Below are 22675 nucleotides of genomic sequence, written 5' to 3'. Positions count from 1 at the left end.
TTATCGAAATGACTAAATTAATTAAGAGAAATTCTCCACATACAAGATTTTTTTTATACAAGTTTTTATAAGTATTAATTATTAATGCATTTTGACTTGTTACTGTACGTTTTTACTGCACTTTCTTCTTCTTCTTGCTACACGTTCTTCTTCCTCTTCTCTTTTTCTTTCTTATCGAAATGACTAAATTAATTAAGAGAAATTCTCCACATACAAGATTTTTTTTATACAAGTTTTTATAAGTCATTTATATTAATGCATTTTGACTTGTTACTGTACGTTTTTACTGCACTTTCTTCTTCTTCTTGCTACACGTTCTTCTTCCTCTTCCTCTTCCTCTTTTTCTTTTCTTTTGTTTCTTGTCTTTTCTTTCTCTTTCTTTATTTACGTACTTTTCTCTCTATTTTCTTTCTTCGTTATTCTCGATTTCCATTGTTTGTTGACATCAAGCTCTGAAATCGTTTTTGAAGAAGAAGAAGCAGCAGAAGATGAGGAGGAGAAAGAAAGAATTCTGAATTATGCATAAGGTGTACTTCAACGAATTTTGGGTATATTTCTTAAATTCTTTGGGTGTAGTTTTGTAATCCTTTGGGTGTATTTCTGTAATTCTTTGGGTGTATTTCTATAATCATTTGGGTGAATTCCTGTAACCGTTTAGGTGTATTTCTGTAATCATTTGGGTGTATTTCTGAAGTTCCATTATCTTCAAATTTGGCAAGAAACTCGTTTTCATGGAGGAAGAAGAAGAAGAGTCGTTCATAATGCATGGTGGGTAGCGCGCTTTGAAAACAAGAAGTGGTTGAATAACGTGCGTTTATTTACTCTTAAATGTGGAAGTGTAATGCTTGTGTTTTGTTGGACTTGTGCCAACTTATAAGACTTGTAAGCCAAAAAGATTTGTATGTGTAGCAGACCTCATTAATTAAACTCGTCACCTCGCTTGCATATACACATTATGTGTAAGAATTTAATTTGGCAAATCTACTAGTACAATATGATTAAGTTGTTGGTCTTGCATAATAAGTTTGCTAAAAGCTTATTTGCCTTATGTGTACGTGTTATATATGTCATTATCTTTAATTTTCATGTAATAATCTTTTTTTTCTATTTAAAAAGTATGCGATTAGTATTAATTATCAATTAAAGTACTCATCAACTTCATGGTGATGTACGTCATCGATTGGTTTGACAATAATCAATTTAAAATTGAAAAATATTATTATTTCTGCATAAAATTTTCACTACATAAAGTTAAATCATTAATTTTACAAAAACTAAAGTAATTGGAATCAAACTTGATCCTCACGTATGTGTAAGTCTGTGTATATTCTATTGAGACAAAATTCTCATAAAAACATTTCCGACTTTCAAACCTAACACATTGACTTGTTTATGAATATAGTGTTTTGCTTAAAAAAAACTTCATATGAGATTACAGGATTAAGAACATGATGGACCCTACTTTATAATAGTAATTAGTATTTTTATTCATAATAACTATGAAAATATAAATCTTTTAAAATTATATCAGTTTTGACATTATATATTATAGCACAAAAAAATTATAGTATTAAACTACTTTTATAAAATTTTTTATTTTAATTTTAATGAAAATATCTGGTGACACATTTTGATTTGTCAAATTACTAATATAAAATATGAATTATAAATTATATATAGAGTGGGAAGGATAAAGAAAAATAGAAAAAAAGAGAGAGGTAGATAAGAAAATATAAGAAGAATGTTTACTAATTTTAGAGGAAAATATTTTATCTAAATTTTAATAAGAGAGTGTCATGTGACATATTTTAGTTATTAAATTAGTTAGTAATATATAAATATAATATATAATATAGTTATATTTTAATTTTGATATTTTAATTTTAATTTTTATTTAATTTGAATGCAATTAGAGAATACCATGTTGTATATTTTGATTGTCAAATTTATAATTAATCATTGATAATGATATATAAGAGAGATAGAGTGTATGAAGGAATGAGAGCAATATAGAAAGGGAGAAAGAGGATGGAAGAACGCTTTAATTTTGGAGGAAAAAATTTAATTATATTTTAATATATATTTTATATTAAACTTGGATCTTTTAAATTTTAAATTTTTACTTTAGAAGATAAAGTATAATCTCTCACCTTGAATAATTTCTCTTTTATGTTTTTTCTTGGTTCTACCTATAAAATAAACAATGAGAGATTATACTTTACTCTCTAAAGTAAAATTCAAAATTTAGTAGCTGACTTTAATAACTGATTTTGACGTACACATGACATAATCATATATTATAATTACTTTCACTTATTGCTACCTCCACAATCCCTACTCTAATTCTTCAAGCTAAGGACGGATATGGTATTATTAAACATCTGTTGTCTTAAAAATATATTTTAGAGTAATTCTCCACATACAAGTGATTTTCAATACAAGTCATACAAGTCATTTATATTCACGCCGTTTCACGTTTTTTTTGGTGCCTCTTTTTCTTCTTCTTCTTTCTCCGTGCTTCCTCTTCCTCTTCCTCTTCCTCGTGTCTCTTTTTCTCCTTTTTCGTAATTTTTCTCTCTCGTTATCATCGTCAACACCACCTCTTTCTCCCTCTTTTTTTATTGAAATTTCTTCTCCTCTTTTCGTTTCTCTTTCTCCTTCATCAAAATCACCAGAAAAAACGAAGAAACATTATTCAAGGTATTGTTTTACTATTCTTCTAGATTTTTTTTCTAGATTGTCTCTGTCATGTGCCTAATCTTTAACCAGCAAAACATTAAAAGATTTCAAGAAGAAATATTCTGTCTCTCCCTATATTGGGTGTATTTCTTAAATCCTTTGGGTGTATTTCTGTAATCCTTTGGTTTATTTCTATAACTGTTTGGGTGTATTTCTGTAATCGTTTGGGTATATTTTTGTAATCGTTCAGGTGTATTTCTGAAGTTCCATCATCTTCAAAACAATTTCAAAGTTTGATTTCAGAAACCATGAAAATTGAAAAAAAAACAGAAGGAGATCGAAGGCAAAGAGAGAACGATTTTTCATACAAATCATACAAGTCATTTATATTCACGCCGTTTTCACGTTTTTTTTGTGTGCCTCTTTTTCTTCTTCTTCTTTCTCCGTGCTTTCTCTTCCTCTTCTTCTTCTTCTTCTTTCTCTGTGTCTCTTCTTCTTCTTTTTCGTAAAAAAAGAAACGAAGATGAAATACGCGAAGATAGTTCAGTAACGCACATGTTAGGCACAACTTGTAAGACTTGTAAACAAAAATGACTTGTATGTGTAGCACTCCTCTATATTTTAATAGTATTATAAAAAAATATTTTCCTTAAATTTATTCAAAAGGATAAATCTTTTATATTTTTAATAAACTAAATACATTAAAAATTTTTATTTATTATCCCCTTAACATGTTATAAAAAGACATTTTATCTATATATTTTAAGTACATCTAGCTAGTTGCAACAATGTTATATATATACACACACATGAATCCATATTCAATACTTGCCTTCAATTTTTGCAATCATCAAAGAATTAAAAAAAAATGAAGATTTGGGTAGTGGTAATAAGTTTTATCACAAGTGCAGTTCCATTATTTTTAATGGCTCAAAATTATCCAGAAGACTATCTTAAAGTTCACAATGATGCACGTGCAAGCGTTGGAGTCCAACCATTGAAGTGGGTCAAATATTTAGAAGATCATGCTCATGAATTTGTGAATAAACGCGCTGTAAGTTGTCAAATAGGATCTGGTGGTGGTGGTCTTCGTAATAGATTTAGCATTCTTTCTATGCAAAATTCACAACCTATTACTGGAGCAGATGCTGTGACTCTTTGGGTGAAAACGAAAAAAAATTATGATTACAAATCCAACTCTTGTACTGATAAGTGGAATCATACTTGCATTCCCTATGTTAAAATTGTTTGGGGTGGAACTACTTCGTTAGGTTGCGCCAGAATCAGATGTCACAATATTAAAAAAGGCATTCTTATTAGTTGTTATTATTTTCCTCGATACAACTTTCCAGCTCAACGTCCTTATATATTACCAAACATTTCTGTTACCAAGTAATGCCTGAGAGAAAAAAAGAAAATGTCAGAATTTAAAGAGTGTAATGAATTAGCCTTACATTAAAAAAAATAAAGAATGATAAAGAATTTATAAGATAAAAGACCCGTTAATTTAGTACCTTAAAATTTTAAATTAGACGTGATATCTTCTCATTTTATATCTTTTTCGAAATTTCTAGCTGTTTTTTGTTAATTTATTTTTAGTACAATATGATTAAGTTGTTGGTCTTGCATAATATATAGTACACGTTATATATGTCACCATCTTTAATTTTCATATAATAATCTTTTTCTTCTATTTAAAAAGTATGTGATTAATAGCTAATGAGTTATAATTCAAAGGATATAGTCTCTCTATATTCACCTAAGAGGTCGCAGGTTCGAGCCTCCCTATCTTCAGTAAAAAAAAAAGTATGCGATTAGTATTAATTATCAATTAAAGTACTCATCTTCATGGTGATGTACGTCCTCGATTTGTTTGACAATAATCAATTTAAAATTGAAAAATATTATTCTTTCTGCAAAAAAGTTTTCACTACATAAAGTTAAAACATCAGTTTCATAAAAACTAAAATAATTGGAATCAAACTTGATCCTCACGTGTGTCTAAGCCTGTATATACTCTACTGAGACAAAAATCTCATAACATTTCTAACTTTGAAACCTAACACATTGACTTGTTTATGAATATAGTGTTTTGCTTAATGAAGAAGAAGAGAAAAAACGTAGAAATTTTCATATAATTAAAGTGTGTATTCAGATTTTCACTAATAAATCTGATTTTTATTGAATTTGGACTAATTTAATTAGAATTAGTTATAAAAAAGATTTAGATACATAACATAATTCTATATTATAATAGTAATTAGATTATATTTGATACTAAAAAAATAATATAAATTTATTTTGCACGTCTCAAAGCGCCAAATATATTGGAAAACAAACGGTAAGTAATTTTATTATTTCAATCTAAAAAAAACATTAAAAGACATCATAACACAAAAGCAAAATGCTGATAATTCCATGACAATGATGTGCTATGTGAAGGTAGCTGTCTTCCTTTTTTTTTTTTCGGTTGTTAGCTGTCTTCCTTTTTTTACTTGCCTAAACCATAGTGTGAGGTAACATTGAAGATGAGCGTCCCTACCAATTAATTAAACAATTCTTCTCCTAGCTTGTATTTATCATTTTTTTTTTTGTCTTGTGTGCTTAGCTTCCTATGTGTTATGTGTTTATCTTTTTATTTTTGACCAATAATATTATTTATACATTAAAATTAATTATTTTATATTTATGTATAAATATATGTTATTTAATTTATTTTTAATATTTATTTTATATTTAATATATATTTTATACTAATGACTGATTTTAATAATTAATTTTAGATTTTAATATAAACATAACATAATTATTTCATCTTTTAATTAAAATTTTGCAATAAGTATTATTAAATTAATAATCAATTTAATGAGTATGAAATTTGATCCTAATTTGTGTATATGCCCATATATATATATAGAGTCAAGAAAATACTAGGTTATTGGTCCGGTATTAAATTATTTTGATAGTCATTATGTTTGGCGAAACAAATATAAGAAGGCCACGTTTCTGGTGGTTGTGTCTTTGGTGACTACTGGTAACTATATATTGATCTGACAATAGAAATATTGATAAGTGGAATGTGTGTATAGAGTGCTAAACTGGATTTAGAGATTAAACATGATAAATTCTTTTTTACTTATTCCATAAATATTATTGGAAATAGATGGTGTGAGGGGTATGAATGTTTTTGGCATCTTCTCTGATAATAACGGCTGGAGAACAACAACCTACAAAGAATGAGGGAAGAGAATTGATGGAGGAGTGGGGAGGAGGGCATCACAGAGGAAGTAGATCTATGGGACAGCAATGATAACGTTTGGCCAAATTGAAGGGGGTTCTAGCAGGATGGCAGCGGAGCTCTATGAACAACCTCATCCAGACTACACTAGGCAAGGAGCATACTTGAAATCTATGGCAGCAGAAAAACATGGCGGTTAGAGAGCGGAGATGGACGGGGAACTTGGGGATCATGCTCCAAGTAGTGGCGGATGAGATCGACAGAGAAGTGTAAAGGCGATCGCCGCAGAGGTGACCAGGAGATTTCCGTCGCAACAGCAGCGCCCTTCAAAAGGCTTGACAAAGGTTATAGAACCAGAATACGCCGGAGCTCCATGCGCAACCTCAGGATATCCTCACCAAGTATGGAGCAGCGCCTAGGAATCGTTCAAAGAAGAAGAAGAACCGGGCCGGCATTTTGGGCTGGAGATGTTGTTTCGGGTTGCTGAGTTGGGTTCTATCAAAAAAACTTATTTACGTGTGTTATTTAATTGACCGTGATTAACAATTTTAAAACAATAGTCAATAGCATGGCCCAAAAAAAAATAGTCAATAGAGCTCCATATGTCCACGTGTCAGTCACTGATTGGTTCAATGAAGTTAGTCATTGTAGTCACCAAATATTTATTGCCATCATAGACCGCACCATATAAAAAAAATCGATACTAAAAATATTTTTATAATATCACTTTTGATATTTTAAAAAAGTGAATTAATTTAGAGTTAAAATTTACACGTGTTTTTCCTTCAACAGGCATAATCTCTTTTTCCGATCATCATAATAATCAGTCATTAACTCGTTATGCTAGAAATAGTGAAAGCTAAATAAAACTTCTAGTATAGTATCCATATTCTTTTGTTTGTTGGGCCAGTCCATAACATGCTCCCTGTATTACCACAACGTCAACCACAAAAGTCATCCTGGACCAAAAAAAAAAAAACACAAAACTCGTCCGATATCTTTTAGAACATAAACATAAATAAAACAAATATTGTATACTCAAATTCCTTTTTTTAGCAAAGAAAACATTTTTCACTTTTTAAAAATATTATTTGAATAATAAAACTCTTTGTTACTCAAATAAAACTGTTCATATCCTGTTTTAAAATAAAGTTAGATCCAATAAAAATAAAGGTTTACTTAAAAAATGATAACTTCTATTTATTTGACTTCTTAAGAGATCGGGTACGATAAAGAGATCCAATTCAACTTATCTAAATAAGTAACTACCTCTTTAAATATTTTTTATTATCTCAACTTCATTTAAAAGATAGATCTCAATAAATTCTCAAAATAAAAGGAACGGTTACCCACAACAAAAGTAGAACTATCCCAAAAAGTGTTGTGATAAGAATGAACAACGTGGATGCCCATTCCCATGCAAGACTCATATTTTCAAAGAGAGAATGAATATTAAATGTGTTGAAAATCAAGACCCCATGCATGTATAAATAGGGGGGTATGGTACGAGGTTTTACACACAACAAGAAATAAAAATACTCTCTCTTTTCTTTCTTACACAGAAGCAAGTAATAAGAAATCTATTCCCTCTTTATGCTACAATCAAATACTATTCTCCTTATATTTCTACTACAATTCTTTCTCCTATTTTATTTTATAAGTATTTTAAATTCTATTTTCTATTACTCTTTACATATAATATTAATAGCAATATTAACCATCTTTATTATATTGAGATAGTATCAAATGCAAATCTCTCTCTCTTTATTTTTAATACTTTTTCTTATCTTTGTATATATATACACAATACAACATATAATATTATTATATATATATAATAATTATTGAGCTAATTATATTAATAATAAAGTCTTCTATTTATACATCTCTATTTTATATCTTTTATTTATTTTACAACACGTTATCAGCACGAGACTCTGATCAAATCTTTAGGAAGACTCAGGTAATATTTTCATTATGTCGAAACTCTCTCATCTTGAATTCAATGCTCTTGATATATCTGGAAACAATTATTTATCATGGATATTGGATGCTGAAATCCATCTTGATTCAATGGATCTTGGAGATACCATTAAGGTTGAAAATAATGCATCCCAGAAGGATAAAGCTAAAGCCATGATTTTTCTCCGTCGTCATCTTGACGAAGGATTGAAAAATGAATATCTTACATTAAAAGATCCTGCAGATCTTTGGAAAGACCTTGAAGAAAGGTACAATCATCAGAAAACGGTGATACTTCCTCAAGCCCGGTATGAATGGACGCATTTGCGTTTACAAGATTTTAAATCTATAAATGAATATAATTCTGCAATGTTTCGAATCACCTCACGAATGAAATTGTGTGGGGAAAAAATAACTGATCATGATATGTTGGAGAAAACTTTCTCAACCTTCCATGCCTCGAATGTGCTCCTGCAGCAGCAGTATCGAGAAAAAGGGTTTAAAAAATATTCTGAGTTAATTTCTTTCCTTCTTGTTGCTGAATGCAACAATGAGTTGTTATTAAAAAATCATGAAGCGTGCCCAGCTGGCGCCGCCCCATTTCCTGAAGTAAATGCGGCAAATCATTACCCCCAGAAGAGGTAAATGGCAAGCTTTTAATAACAAGAAAAATTATGGAAGGAAAAAGAATTATGTTCAAAAGAGAGGATCTCACCAGAAGTGGGACAAAGAAAAGAATATCGGGCAGAATAAATCAACCGAGGAGAAGTGTTTCCGCTGTGGTGGAAAGGGCCATTGGTCACGTACCTGTCGTACCCCAAGGCACCTAGTCGATCTTTACCAGGCATCTTTGAAAAAGAACGACAAAGGAAAGGAAACAAATTTTGTTTCAAATGATGCTGAGAACTCCACCACTCATTATGATGTATCTGATTTCTTTGAGGACCCTGAAGGAAATATTGGCCATTTGATCAATGATGGAATAGTTTAATCTATGGGATTGTGAAGTATCTATGTAAATAAATAATGTAAAAAATTTATTGTTAAAGTTGTATTTTCTATGTATTTAAGTTTCAAATGTGATGTACATAAATAATGAAATATTAATATTTATGAATTTTGAAATTATTAATTGTGTCAAATCTTAAAATAAAATTTTGGTATATACATTATTTTATGTACAGTGTTTCTTAAAAAAAAAAAATAAAAATAATTCTGATCAAGTATTCAATTTAACTGTGCATACTACTCATTTTATTATTATTTGTTTTTGAAGAGAATGGCAAGGATATGTAATGAAGATGTATGCCTTGTGGATAGTGCAAGTTCGCACACTATTCTCAAAAGTGATATATATTTTACCCATCTTGTGCCAAAAGAGGAATATGTTAACACTATTATTGGCTCGGGCAATGTGATAGAAGGCTCCGGAAGAGCTATAATTTTGTTTCCTGGAGGAACACATATTTCTCCCAAATTCTTCTTCACTCATAACCTTCAAAATCAAGGGACAATTGATGTCCAACAGATCCGTTCAAGTGACAATCTGGCAGATTTATTTACAAAGTCACTCCCAAAATCCTCCTTTGAAAGATTGGTACATGAGATTGGGATGCGCCGATTTCGAGACATTAAATGATGTCGGCAAGAGGGGGAGACTGTACTCTTTTTCCCTTGGTCAGGTTTTTTTCCCATTGGGTTTTTCTTGACAAGGTTTTTAATGAGGCAGTCCCCATCACAAAGGATATTGTACTCTTTTCCCTTCACTAAGGTTTTTTTTTCCCACAGGGTTTTCCTTTGGTAAGGTTTTAATGAGACAATAATCCTAAATGGGCATCCAAGGGGGAGTGTTGTGATAAGAATGAACAACGTGGATGCCCATTCCCATGCAAGACTCATATTTTCAAAGAGAGAATGAATATTAAATATGTGTTGAAAATCAAGACCCCATGCATGTATAAATAGGGGGTATGGTACGAGGTTTTACACACAACAAGAAATAAAAATACTCTCTCTTTTCTTTCTTACACAGAAGCAAGTAATAAGAAATCTATTCCCTCTTTATGCTACAATCAAATACTATTCTCCTTATATTTCTACTACAATTCTTTCTCCTATTTTATTTTATAAGTATTTTAAATTCTATTTTCTATTACTCTTTACATATAATATTAATAGCAATATTAACCATCTTTATTATATTGAGATAGTATCAAATGCAAATCTCTCTCTCTTTATTTTTAATACTTTTCCTTATCTTTGTATATATATACACAATACAACATATAATATTATTATATATATATAATAATTATTGAGCTAATTATATTAATAATAAAGTCTTCTATTTATACATCTCTATTTTATATCTTTTATTTATTTTACAACAAAAAGTAGTTATTCTTTCTATTATACACTAATATCTTTCAGGTATATTCAAGTCAAAATCTACTAAAAACCTGCCTAAAATTCTTGCTAACTTAAGTATCGAAATCTCTTGCACGTACTATCCTATCTCCTCACGAAAAACTTGGATGGCAATACTTCAGCACACTAGCAAGTCGGACGCTATCTCAAAGAGTCTGAACCTCACGTCTGAACCCAAATAGAACCAATTTTAGCTAATCCTCAAAACAAAAACCAAGATCCTAGACTCTTTTAAAAAATACTATTATATTTTTCAATTTATTATTCAAACTAAGTGCCTCACTATTACCTTCGTATACCCTTTTCTTCCCCCACCCCCAACGCGTTTTTACGCGTTTTCTTTTTTTTTTTAATTTTATAATTTTTATTATTAAAATAGGATAGGGGTAGTTTAGGAATAAAATAAAAAATTTTATTGAAAAGGACAATTTTAATACGAAAAAAAACATTAAGAACGATTTTAATGGCAAAATAACAAGAGGGACGAATTCGATTCTGGCACTAAACTTAAGGGACCAAAATCGTACTTACCCCTTAAATTTTTTTATTTATTATACCCTTAACAGGTTATAAAAAGACATTCTATCTAAATATATATTTTAAGTACACCTAGCTAGTTGTAACTATGTTATATATATATATATACACACATATGAATTCATATTCAATACTTGCCTTCAATTTTTGCAATCATCAAAGAATTAAAAAAAAAATGAAGATTTGGGTAGTGATAATAAGTTTTATTATAAGTGCAGTTCCATTATTTTTAATGGCTCAAAATTATCCAGAAGACTATCTTAAAGTTCACAATGATGCACGTGCAAGCGTTGGAGTCCAACCGTTGAAGTGGGACAAAAATTTAGAAGATTATGCTCGTATATTTCTGATTAAACGTGTTGCAAGCTGTAAATTAGAAAGTGGTGATCTTCCTGTTAAAGTTAGCAGACTTTCTATACAAAGTTCACGACTTATCACTGGAGCAGATGCTGTAACTCTTTGGGTGAAAACGAAAAAAAAATATGATTACAAATCCAACTCTTGTACTGATAAGAGGAATTATACTTGCACTCCCTATGTTAAAGTTGTTTGGGGTAGAACTACTTCATTAGGTTGTGCGAGAATCAGATGTCACGATATCAAAAAAGGCATTCTTATTAGTTGTTATTATTTTCCTCGACACCACTTTCCGTCTCAACGTCCTTATATATTACCAAACATTTCTGTTACCAAGTAATGTCTGAGAGAAAAAAAGAAAATGTCAGAATTTAAAGAGTGTAATGAATTAGCCTTACATTTAAAAAAAATAACGAATGATAAAGAGTTTATAAGATGAAAGACCTATTAATTTAGCATTTTAAAATTTTAAATTAGAGATAATGTCTTCTCATTTTATATCTTTTTCAAAATTTTTAACTATTTTTTGTTAATTTATTTTTAGTACAATATGATTAAGTTGTTGGTCTTGCATAATATATAGGTTTGCCAAAGCTGATGATTTGCCTTATCTATACGTATTATATATGTCATCATCTTTAATTTTCATGTAATAATCTTTTTTTTTTTATTTAAAAAGTATGTGATTAGTAGCTAATGAGTTATAATTCAAAGGTTATAGTCTCTCTATACTCACCTAAGAGATTGCAGTTTTAAACCTCCCTATTTTTCAGTAAATAAAATAGTTTGTGATTAGTATTAATTATCAATTAAAGTAGTCATCTTCATGGTAATGTACGTCCTCGATTTTTTTGACAATAATCAATTTAAAATTGAAAAATATTATTGTTTCTGCAAAAAAGTTTTCACTACATAAAGTTAAAACATGAGTTTCACAAAAACTAAAGTAATTGGAATCAAACTTGATCCTCACGTGTGTCTAAGCCTGTGTATACTCTATTGAGACAAAAATCTCATAAAAACATCTCTAACTTTCAAACCTAATACATTGACTTGTTTATGAATATAGTGTTTTGCTTAATGATAAAGAAGAAGAGAAAAAACGTAGAAACTTTTATGTAATTAAAGTGTATATTCAGACTCTCACTAATAAAATTGATTTTTATTGAGTTTGAACTAATTTAATTAAAATTAGTTATCAAAAAGATTTGAATACATAACATGATTCTACGATTATAATAATAATTAGATTATATTTAATACTAAAATAATATGAGTTTGAACTAATTTAATTAAAATTAGTTATCAAAAAGATTTGAATACATAACATGATTCTACGATTATAATAATAATTAGATTATATTTAATACTAAAAAAATAATATAAATTTATTTTGCACGTCTCAAAGCGCCAAATATACTGAAAAACAAACGGTAAGTAATTTTATTATTTTAATCTAAAAAAAAACATTAAAAGACATCATAACACAAAAGCAAAATGCTGATAATTCCATGACAATGATGTGCTATGTGAAGGTAGCTGTCTTCCTTTTTTTTTTTTTTTTTTCGGTAGTTAGCTGACTTCCTTTTTTACTTGCCTAAACCCTTTTTCAGCATATAATTTTTTCTGGGCCTTGGCCCTTTTTCTCTGATTGTAAAAGGTTGTTTAAAAAAAGGCCCAAATTTAAACAAAAAAGGCTTAATTTCTCCAGTCCCAAAAAGATATTAACTTCTAGAGCTAACACAACTCTCCATGACCAAAAACAACCTAAACTGTCTAAAACTTTATACAAAACTGGATTTTATCCATAACAAAAAATAAAACTTAGATTTTAATCCCGCCTTGTGCATGCAGCAACCCATTGATCAGCGGCAGACCCTTAAATAGAGTTCAAATTCGCGACGAATTATTCTTTGAATTGTCGGATTAGGAAATACCATGGACAACAAAAAAAAATCTTGAGAACACAATCTTGAGGAAAAACATTGGATTCAATGCAACGAATTTTGAGGTGAAAAAAAAGTTTATGATCCGACAAAAAAAAAACTAGATCCTCCCAAAAAAAAGAAGAAGAGGAAGAAGGGAACAATTGATACCATTTTCACAAAAAATTTTCGATCACAAACAATGTTAAAAGTGAATTTCTCTTATTTAGTATTTATTAATTGTTATTTAACTTTTTTTTTTTTACCAAATATTTTCGTTTGGATATATAGTTACATTAATTATGCCTCGTTACTTTTTGCTTAATTTTAGAGCAATGTGAAGATGGTTAGTTTTTATACATTGTGTAAACACCTATTTTACCATCATCATTACTCTTACCATAATAATATTCTAACTTAGCTTTTACTCTTAAATTGAATTAAGAAGTGTTCCTAATAAACAACTTAATTTTAGTTATCTATATACAACACAACTTCTAGCTAGTTTCACTCAAAAGTATTATTAACTTCCTACTCAAAGAAACTCTCTTCTTTCTCATTCATCATCCTTTATGAACAATGGGAATAAAAACAAAACAACAACCATGCTCATAAGTGAACTTTTTTCTAGAAGTTTTCTCTTAAAGAACGGTTACTTTCTCTCTTTGTCAAATGCATAAATATTATAGTTGTTTAAAAGATAAAGAGAAAAACCTAAAACAACCTCTGACAATTATCTTGAAAGACAACAAGGCTCTTGACAAAAAAAAATTTAACCCAGTCCCCTGACAATTACCTCGAAAGGATAATAAGTTCTGGCTGTTATTTTTATCTCTTTAATATTATCAAAAGTATATAAAATAGGTTTGGTACACTAGTCTTAGGACTTATCCAATGTTTCTTTCGATAAGAAATTATGAAGGCCAACTGTGATATGCTCTATCATAATAACAATAAATTATTGTTATAGGTTTGCTTGGTTTTATTTGAAAAATTTTGAACTGCCATAGAGGGAAGAAGTGGTCCTAATAACATAATTGTATATATATACATTATTATTTTATATATACATTATTACTATCTTTATGATACTGTGCCAAATGTCCATCTTGCATTCCATAAATATAAAAAACAAGATCTGTCATCTTTTGCAGTTTCATGAATTTCTTAGAAGAACCAATAGGGATTCAAAACAAGTTGGTGTGTGTCCCATCTAAAAGAGTGGTTTAATTTCATTTTCCTATATATGAATTTAATTTGTATGTTGTGGCCATTTACTTGATCTTATATTCAAGTTCCATGTGTAGTAATCATTTCTGTTCATGAAATTTTGGTGTATGTATATATTTATATTGGTTAAATAACTCCCTTTTTTTAATTATTTTTAATGAATTTAAAAAATAAATAAGACACTTATTTAGAAAATGAAAAAAAGGAAAAAATTTAGTACATGATTTTGTTATACTTAATTAAACCGCCACTACTACTTCATAATTAATGTGAATGCATGCATGCATGTGTATGTAATAATTTTTTGCAAGAATAATTGAAAATATGGTGTGATCTCCAAAATAAATAAATATCAAAGCATTTTAATTTCTCTTAATTTTGTCGTGATGACTATTGATTATTGAGTCACTTTATTATTATTCTTATTTAAAACATTTAAGCAATTGATAATGTATGTAGGGGTTTTTTCCCTCTCATTAATATGTAGAAAGGCTCTAATTAACTCTCTTGTTTTCAATATAATCGAATTATTTCCAAAGTATTCTAAATGATATAAATGGAATTAAGCCTTTTTTTCATATATATATTGATAGTTAATTAGAATTAATTAATATCTTTCAGAAAGTTTACAATAATAATATTAATTTAAAAAACAAAATTCTTTTGGCAGTAAATAGCAATTATATTTCTTGGCATACAATAAATTTTCATTCTATATATATTATGAAAATAATGCACCTTTAACCTAACTAATTTAATCACCTAATAATTATGATGCATTGTTCTAAATTTTATTATTATTCTTGCATTTTTACAACAGATATGCCCCAAGCTTATTATAAAACTAAAAATATAGAGAAAAATTTAAAATAGTCTCTGACAACTATCTCGAAAGACGACGATGTTTTTGACAAAAAAAAAATTCAACCGGGTCCTATCAATTACTTTGAAAGGACAATTAGGCTCCTGTGCCAAAAAAAGTCAATGTTATTTTTTTGGCACAGGAACTAATCAGTTCTAAAAAAAAATCAGGAACCAAATTGGGCATTTTTTTTTTTGGACCTCGTTATTCTTTCGAGGTAATTGTCAGAGGCCGAATTGGATATTTACTCAAAAATATATATAAGTTTAATTTTGATGTATTGATAATGTAAAATATTTTATATCACTATATAATTATCATAACTTTTTTTTGGATTATTATTTATACGCAATTAACATAAAAAAATAGTTATTTTTGCTAATATGACGTTAATTATATGATTATTGGATGTACGTTTAGTTTTACACTGATGACTATATATATATATATATGGATTAGTATCATGATAATAATATAAATATATAGATTCCATGTACCATGTTTATTTATTATTACTCTCGTTAGGTGCTACTTGAGAATATTAGCTGTCACTATCTTCTTCTCTCTCTTATTTGTTCTATTATGAGCTGTAGACAAAGACTATTCTTTCATTGTTTTTTGTTTTCCTCTGCTGAATGGATAGAATTTGTAACAAACTATTGATTGATCAATAATTGATCATTACTATTACACCCATCCAACAACAACTCACTGTTCAACTCCTCAACAAATAAATTAAACTTTGGTGAAATGAGTCATCTTGGTTAATTATAGAATATAAAATATAAAATACAATTAGTTCGATAATACTTAAGTAAAATTTATTAATGATATAATTTATTCGAATATGCTAATTTAACTCATGTATGTTGTCAAAAGAATTCTATCATGCATCGTCAACACTATTATATTCAACCAGCTGCCATTTTATTTTATTTTATTATCGTTAGAGTATAACTAACAATTAATAATTAATTTAATACATATCTTAATTACAACTGGCCTATAGAATTTAAAAAATATTATTTTTATTTTATTAAATTTTGAAGAGTTCAATAGTTTGATCCAAATAAACTTGGCCACTGAAATGACATTTGCCACCGCGTGGACCAACGAACCTATTTTAGTAATTTTCTTTTGTATTTTGTACTTTCTACTAAATCAACTTACGAATCTACGACATGTTCTCATTTTTTGTTTTTTCCATTATTTTTTTTTTCGTTATAAATAGTCGGTCATAGTCAAATAAATGAAATAATTACTATTAAGAAGCCATTTTTCTAAACAAAAGATTATGGAAATGGGTTTGTTCTTAGGTGAAAATTCAGGTTAGTCGATTTCATGTGAAGTTGATAATTGAGAGTCGTTAGATGGAATTTTAGTCAAATCAGTTAAATCATCTAATAACACTCAATTATCAACTTTACGTTAAGTCAACTACACATGAGTTTTCACTTTATTTTTATTTAAGAGACGTGCATCTTAGAATAATATTGTTTGGTATAAGATACATTATGCGTGAAAAAAAGAAAAAAAAAAAAGACACAATACAAGCATGCCCTTTGTATTTTGTTGAATATTGAATATTGAATTTCATATAAATTCACGTTAATGGTGTACCATATATTTTAAACTTCATTTTAAATAATAAACCGTTACGTAAAACTTTAAGATTGTTCCTTCGATGAAAATAACAACAATTCAATTACCAATAATAATAAAATAATAATCTTTCATAGCCTATTTTTCATTTACTACTAAAAAATAGTTTATTATAAATAAATTTTAGGAATGAAAGCGAATCCTCCATCGAAATTATCGACAGAAAATTAAAAAAAATTCAAATTTTTTTAACAACACAATTATTCGTACATAATTGTATTGGTTATAAGATAATTTATGCAAAATTATTATAAACAGAAAATTTATCAAAAATAAAAAAAAAGTTTACCAAATATATAAGTTAATTATTAAAAAAAATTGTCGGTAAAATAACAGATTTATCAATATTGTTATTAAAATTTGACAAAAATTCAGGTACAGTCAATTTTATGTGAAGTTGATAATTGAGAGACGTTATTAAATAATTTAATTAATTTGACTAAATTTTTATCTAAAAATTCATATATCAACTTTATATAAAATTAACTGTATATGAGATTTTATCTTTTACTGTAAAATAAAATTCATCGATAAATTTATGGTAATCTACTATTTCTGATAATTATGAGAATATTATGAGGCAATGAGTTGAAAAATGGAATGGATTCAAAGTTCAAATCGAGATCAAGGGTCAATTATTGGATAATAATAATAAATGTGACGTAAGAGTGGGTTCTTCTTGTCATTGAGGCAATGAAATATTCGCTTTCATTCACATACATAACGCATTCAATTTGCTTTCTTTCACTTTCATTATGTCTCCATTTTCCACTATTTCCAAATAAACCTTTCAATTTTATTAAAGTGACTTGGTCCCCACGAAAGCAATAATCCCTAGTATAAGCCTACTTTCATGTACAATTACCACAATACCCCAAGTAGATGTGGCATAACAATTTAACTTTAATTTGGCATAGTGTTTTGGATTTTCTTTTGTAATGTTATTAAATATGTTCAAGACTAGAATGAATATAAGGTCACGTTGCTATGGGGAATTCCATTTGTCGTGGAAAATTTTGTGGAAAAAAGATTGAAAAGTAAATAAATAAAATCACCATTCATGCATCCAAATTTTCATTTTTTTAAAAGAAAAATTCTATTATTTAAAAGAAAAAAAATTATTATGTATGCATAAAAAATTAGTTACTAAATTAACTATCATATATTTTTATATATTTAAATGTATTATTTTATATATTTTATACAAATAATTTATATGCAATTTTATTAGTTCATATATTAGGCTGCATTTGTTTTTAAGAATAGGATATGACAAAACACCGAGAACAGGATAGAACAAGATATTGATGGACATAGACACAAAATTATGTGTTCTTGTATTCTGTTTGGTGATAAACTAAAATAAATTATGAAAATTCAATTTATTCTCTCTTTTTTTCATTCAAAAAATTTGAAATAAAAAATTAACAAGAATAATAAAAGAAAAAATAAAAAATAAGTTGTGTGTTAGTGTCTCTGTGTCCTTCCTGTCAGGATGGACACAAAATACATTAATTCAGTGTCTTTGAACACATTATCTCTGTCCATGTCTCCTCTGTCAAACACGATTTTGTGTCTCAGTGTCCTGTCTCTTTAAACAAACGTAGCCTTAATTATCATGCCAATGAATTATAGTTCAAATGACATAATCTCCTCCGAGGGTGATGGGAATTTTAGCAATGGAACATAGAATATACCATTTTTCTGTTTTTCAGTTTTTCAGTTTTTCATAAGTGTCTGTAGTATGTTAGGACAAGTCACTTGTTAACCATACCCTCACCATTTTCGTTAGCTTCAGCATAATTATCCAAGGGCAAAACCGTCATTCAAACACCACATGCAACCTTTTATATTGTCTTTCTTCTACGGTGTACTCGCCTTCCAATCTCTTGGGTTCCAAATTCATTTTCTTCGTTCCCATTTGCCGATTCAACCTCTCTTCTCCCCCCCTTTAGATCGAAAGGCCAAATTCATAATTCAAATTCTGGAAATTTCCATTCTTTCCAACCATTTAACGAAAACCCCCAAAAAAATTCGCTGAAAAAAACACACTTTTAATGTAAATTTTGTAACAAAAAGTTGTGGAAAAATAAAACCCCCCAAATTATTATTAAAAAAAAAAACGGATTTTGCTTATTTGTTTCATCAAATTGGATTGTTTGCGCAAGTGGGTCGTTGAATTTGAGGAAGAAGAATTGTGGGCGGAGGAGAATTTTCGAAATTCGTGGAGTGCGATAGAGGCTTTTTGTTGCGTGCTGCAGAGGTTTTGAATTGCTGCGTTTTGGGTTTCTGAATTGTTAACGAAACGGTGACGTTTTGAATTTTGTGGAGAGAAGAAGCAAAAGCTGGGGACTTTTGATAGCCAAAACGACGCCGTTGGCGTTGGAGGAATGGATTGCAGGGTGTGTGTCGCCGCCCCTCTCGATTTGTGGGTCAACGGTCGCGGTGGTGGTGGTGGTGGTGGAGGTTTCAGCCATGAGAGCGAACACGATTTGGCTATGATGGTTAGTGATTTCTTAGAGAATGGTAGCAGTGGACCTGACTCTTGGTGCAGCAGTGATAGTGATTCTGGTCTCTCTGATTTTGCTCATCTCTCAGACAAGATTCAGGTTTTTTAATTATGAACTACTTAACCCTCTTTCATCACTTGATTAAATTTTATTATTATTATTATTGTTCTGCAAATTAAAATTGTTTCTATAGCACCTTTATAGTTGATTAGTTGGATGTTGGGCCTTTAATTTTTCAAGTTGCTAGTTCTATCATAGGCTTTAGGTTAGCACAGGGTAGAGATGAATATGATCATGGTCTAGTTTGTACATTGAAATGACAACCTTTTACTCCTATCATGATCTGAATTGAGAATCTAGCTTCATTAGGGAACTATAATCTTCTCTAAATTCTAAATCATTCACATATTTACTCTCATGTTTACTTGTAGTACGAGTTGAATTTGTTCTCATTTCTAAGATATAGTGTTAATTCCCTATTTAAACCGACTGATTCATTTGCTTGTATGTAATAATTGATGCATTTGCATAGTTGGACTGGCTATTGCAATTTACTTGTGAGTTGTAGAACAAGAGTATCCTTTGTCATCTTTTGCATTGGCCATGACACTCCCTCCATGTTAAATAATTATTTCATCTTTGTTTCTGGCTGAATGTTCTACGGCGGGGAGCACCTTTCCTTTTATCACTAGGTCAAATCCCTTGGGTTATGTTTCTGTTAGTAGGTTGTTTTATCTTCACCTTCAGCTTGTTGTGTATACACGAGCATGAACTGATTGCATGTTCTTTTGGTATATTTTGACTTGGTCTATGTTCAGTTAGGATGTTTATAAATTTTAAAAGTAGTATTAAGATGAAAATTCAGATGCAGTTAACTGTTAACATCATGTGAAGTTGATAGCTGAGAGCCGGTAAATGACAATTTAGTCAAACCTGTCAAATCATTTAACGACTCTCAGTTATCAACTTCACATGAAGTTAACTGCACTTGAGTTTCTACCTAGTATTAATTACGCACAGTATGTTTGTTTTTTCGTTGGAAACTTTGAACCATGATTATTTGGGCAGGAGTTTCTCTTTTAGCTTTTATCCAATCCTTGGTATGGGGTTTTCTAAACAGAAAACAAAGAAATGAAAGAATGCTATGGTATTTAGAGTAGTGAGAGATAAAGGAAACAAAAAGGAAATACAGAAATTTTGACAGCTGATAATGGGAATTGCCTTTCTATAATATTGCTGTGTCGGTGAATACTTTTCTTCTAATCATCTACTTTTGGACATTGAAAACCATAATGGGATTAAACTTGGTTGTTCAATTTATTTATATAAACTATAATTTTAACAGTTCCCTTGATTGTCGATTATGTCTCTTGATGCAGAAGTGTAAACTTTCGGTGACGCAGCATGAGAGTGACCTGTTTTCGGCTGTTCATAGTCTCATACGATCAATGAATGAGAGCAACCTTCAAGGTATGAATTCCGGTCCATGCTATGCTAGCTGTATCAGGTTTTATCTTGTGAAGCTCATGAAGCTTAGCGGATATGATGCTGGTGTTTGTGCATCCAAATGGCAGGCTAGTGGCAAGGTCCCAGGAGGTATGTCATTTTATATTTTTCTGATTTTTATGATTCTACTTGCCCCAAATACATTGCTGTATGTTTTCTCAGACATGTTCTTGGCTGTTAATTTTTGCGCATTTTAACTTGTCGCGCAGGTGATCATGAATATATTGATGTGGTGGTCAAGAATAACTCTGGAAGCTCAGAGCGATTGATTATTGACATTGATTTCCGAAGCCACTTTGAAATAGCTAGAGCTGTCGATTCCTACGATAGGTTACTGAAATCGCTTCCTGTTGTTTATGTGGGTTCCTTTGCCAGGCTAAAGCAACTTCTCGGAATAATGGAAGAAGCTACTAGATCCTCTTTGAAGCAGAATTCTATGCCTCTTCCGCCATGGAGATCTTTAGCATATTTGCAAGCGAAATGGCTGTCGCCTTATGAAAGATACACACATTCGGAAGGAAACAACAATGACAGTAATAACATCAATGATGGAACTTGCTTCAACCACAACCAATGCTGCGGATATCTGAGGAGACTACAGTCTTGTCTTCAGTCAGGATTGGAAGGCGAGCGGATGCTGAAGGCTCGAAACAGCGAAAGTAACCGGAGAATGAAACACGAGAGGTGGAGGCACTCCCTGCTAAGGCCTGTTTGACACATGTACAGCTTTTGACTCCAAAGTTTGGAGGAGACTGAGTGAACAGAAACCAATTTTTGCGGCTTTTTTCCCTTTTCCCTTCACAAAATATTCAACTAGTTTCCTAATAAGTGTGATCCACCACAATTGCCAGGTTCATATAGCTCTACACATTACCTGCAATAAGCCATCTTATAATCCATAATTCTCTTTTTTTTTTTTCTTTTCCTTTTGGTGTTTGATGTATAACACGAAGTTTATGTTTCGATTTGGTGCCCAGTTATAGTCCATGGAATTGAGTCTTTTTAAACTGTACCTGAAGCACTGTACTGGGTTTCCTCCCATATCTCATAATTGATTCCTCACCTCGTATTTGTTTGGTGTAGGAAGATTTTGTCTCTTATTATACTTTAATTTATATATTGTTATGATTATATTGAGTTGTGAACAAGTTTGTTTGCCATTTTGTTATGACTGTATTCTAGGATGCACCTTTCTAAGATGTATCATGAATTCATGATAATGACTCTATTTTCTTACATTTTTAAGACGAGTTTTTTGAGTAGTTTGATAGAAGAGTAATCCATCACCTTTTCTAATTTATTGGGCACAATTATTTGACATAGTTTGGAGCTTTTCGGCCATGTTAATTGCTAATTGGCCTTGGCCAATGGAAAAAAAAATGGAGCATCTAACAAGGTATCTTCACATACCAAGAACTATGAGATCACTCCTTTTATTCTGGGGTGACGGCGGGATCGCACCATTCGAGCCTTAATTTTCATGCTTTTTTTTAATCTTTCCTTCCCGAAAGGAAGAACTTTAATTTTTTTTTTTATTTTCCGCAAGGACTAGAAGACTGGATCTAGTCGTAAGAAGAATAAAATGCTTGGCTGATTAATAATTCACTTCTTGGTCTTGGACTTCTGAGTTATTACGAATCCCTCGATCAGTGCAATGGGATGTGTCTATTTATCAATCTTGACTCAGAAATGGAAACATGTTTGAAAAAGGATCTTAGAGTGTCTAGAGTGGAGTTAAGAAAGTCTCTTAACGTCTTCTTTTTTCTTCTCATAGGAATTT

The 22675-nt window shown here is 29.9% G+C and overlaps 1 protein-coding gene across 1 annotated transcript; it reads left to right on the top strand.

Annotated features, from left to right (window-relative positions):
- Positions 18676-22026, top strand: LOC107635680. The gene is made up of 3 exons (XM_016339226.2): positions 18676-19488; positions 20769-20985; positions 21105-22026. The coding sequence occupies exons 1-3, from the start codon at positions 19270-19272 to the stop codon at positions 21608-21610; spliced, it is 942 nt and encodes a 313-aa protein (XP_016194712.1). The 5' UTR covers positions 18676-19269; the 3' UTR covers positions 21611-22026.

This window comes from Arachis ipaensis, chromosome B04 (genome assembly GCF_000816755.2).
Source record: "Arachis ipaensis cultivar K30076 chromosome B04, Araip1.1, whole genome shotgun sequence".
Lineage (NCBI taxonomy): Eukaryota > Viridiplantae > Streptophyta > Magnoliopsida > Fabales > Fabaceae > Arachis > Arachis ipaensis.
The sequence above is the reverse complement of the archived record's forward strand: the minus strand, read 5'-3'. Positions and strand labels throughout refer to the sequence as shown.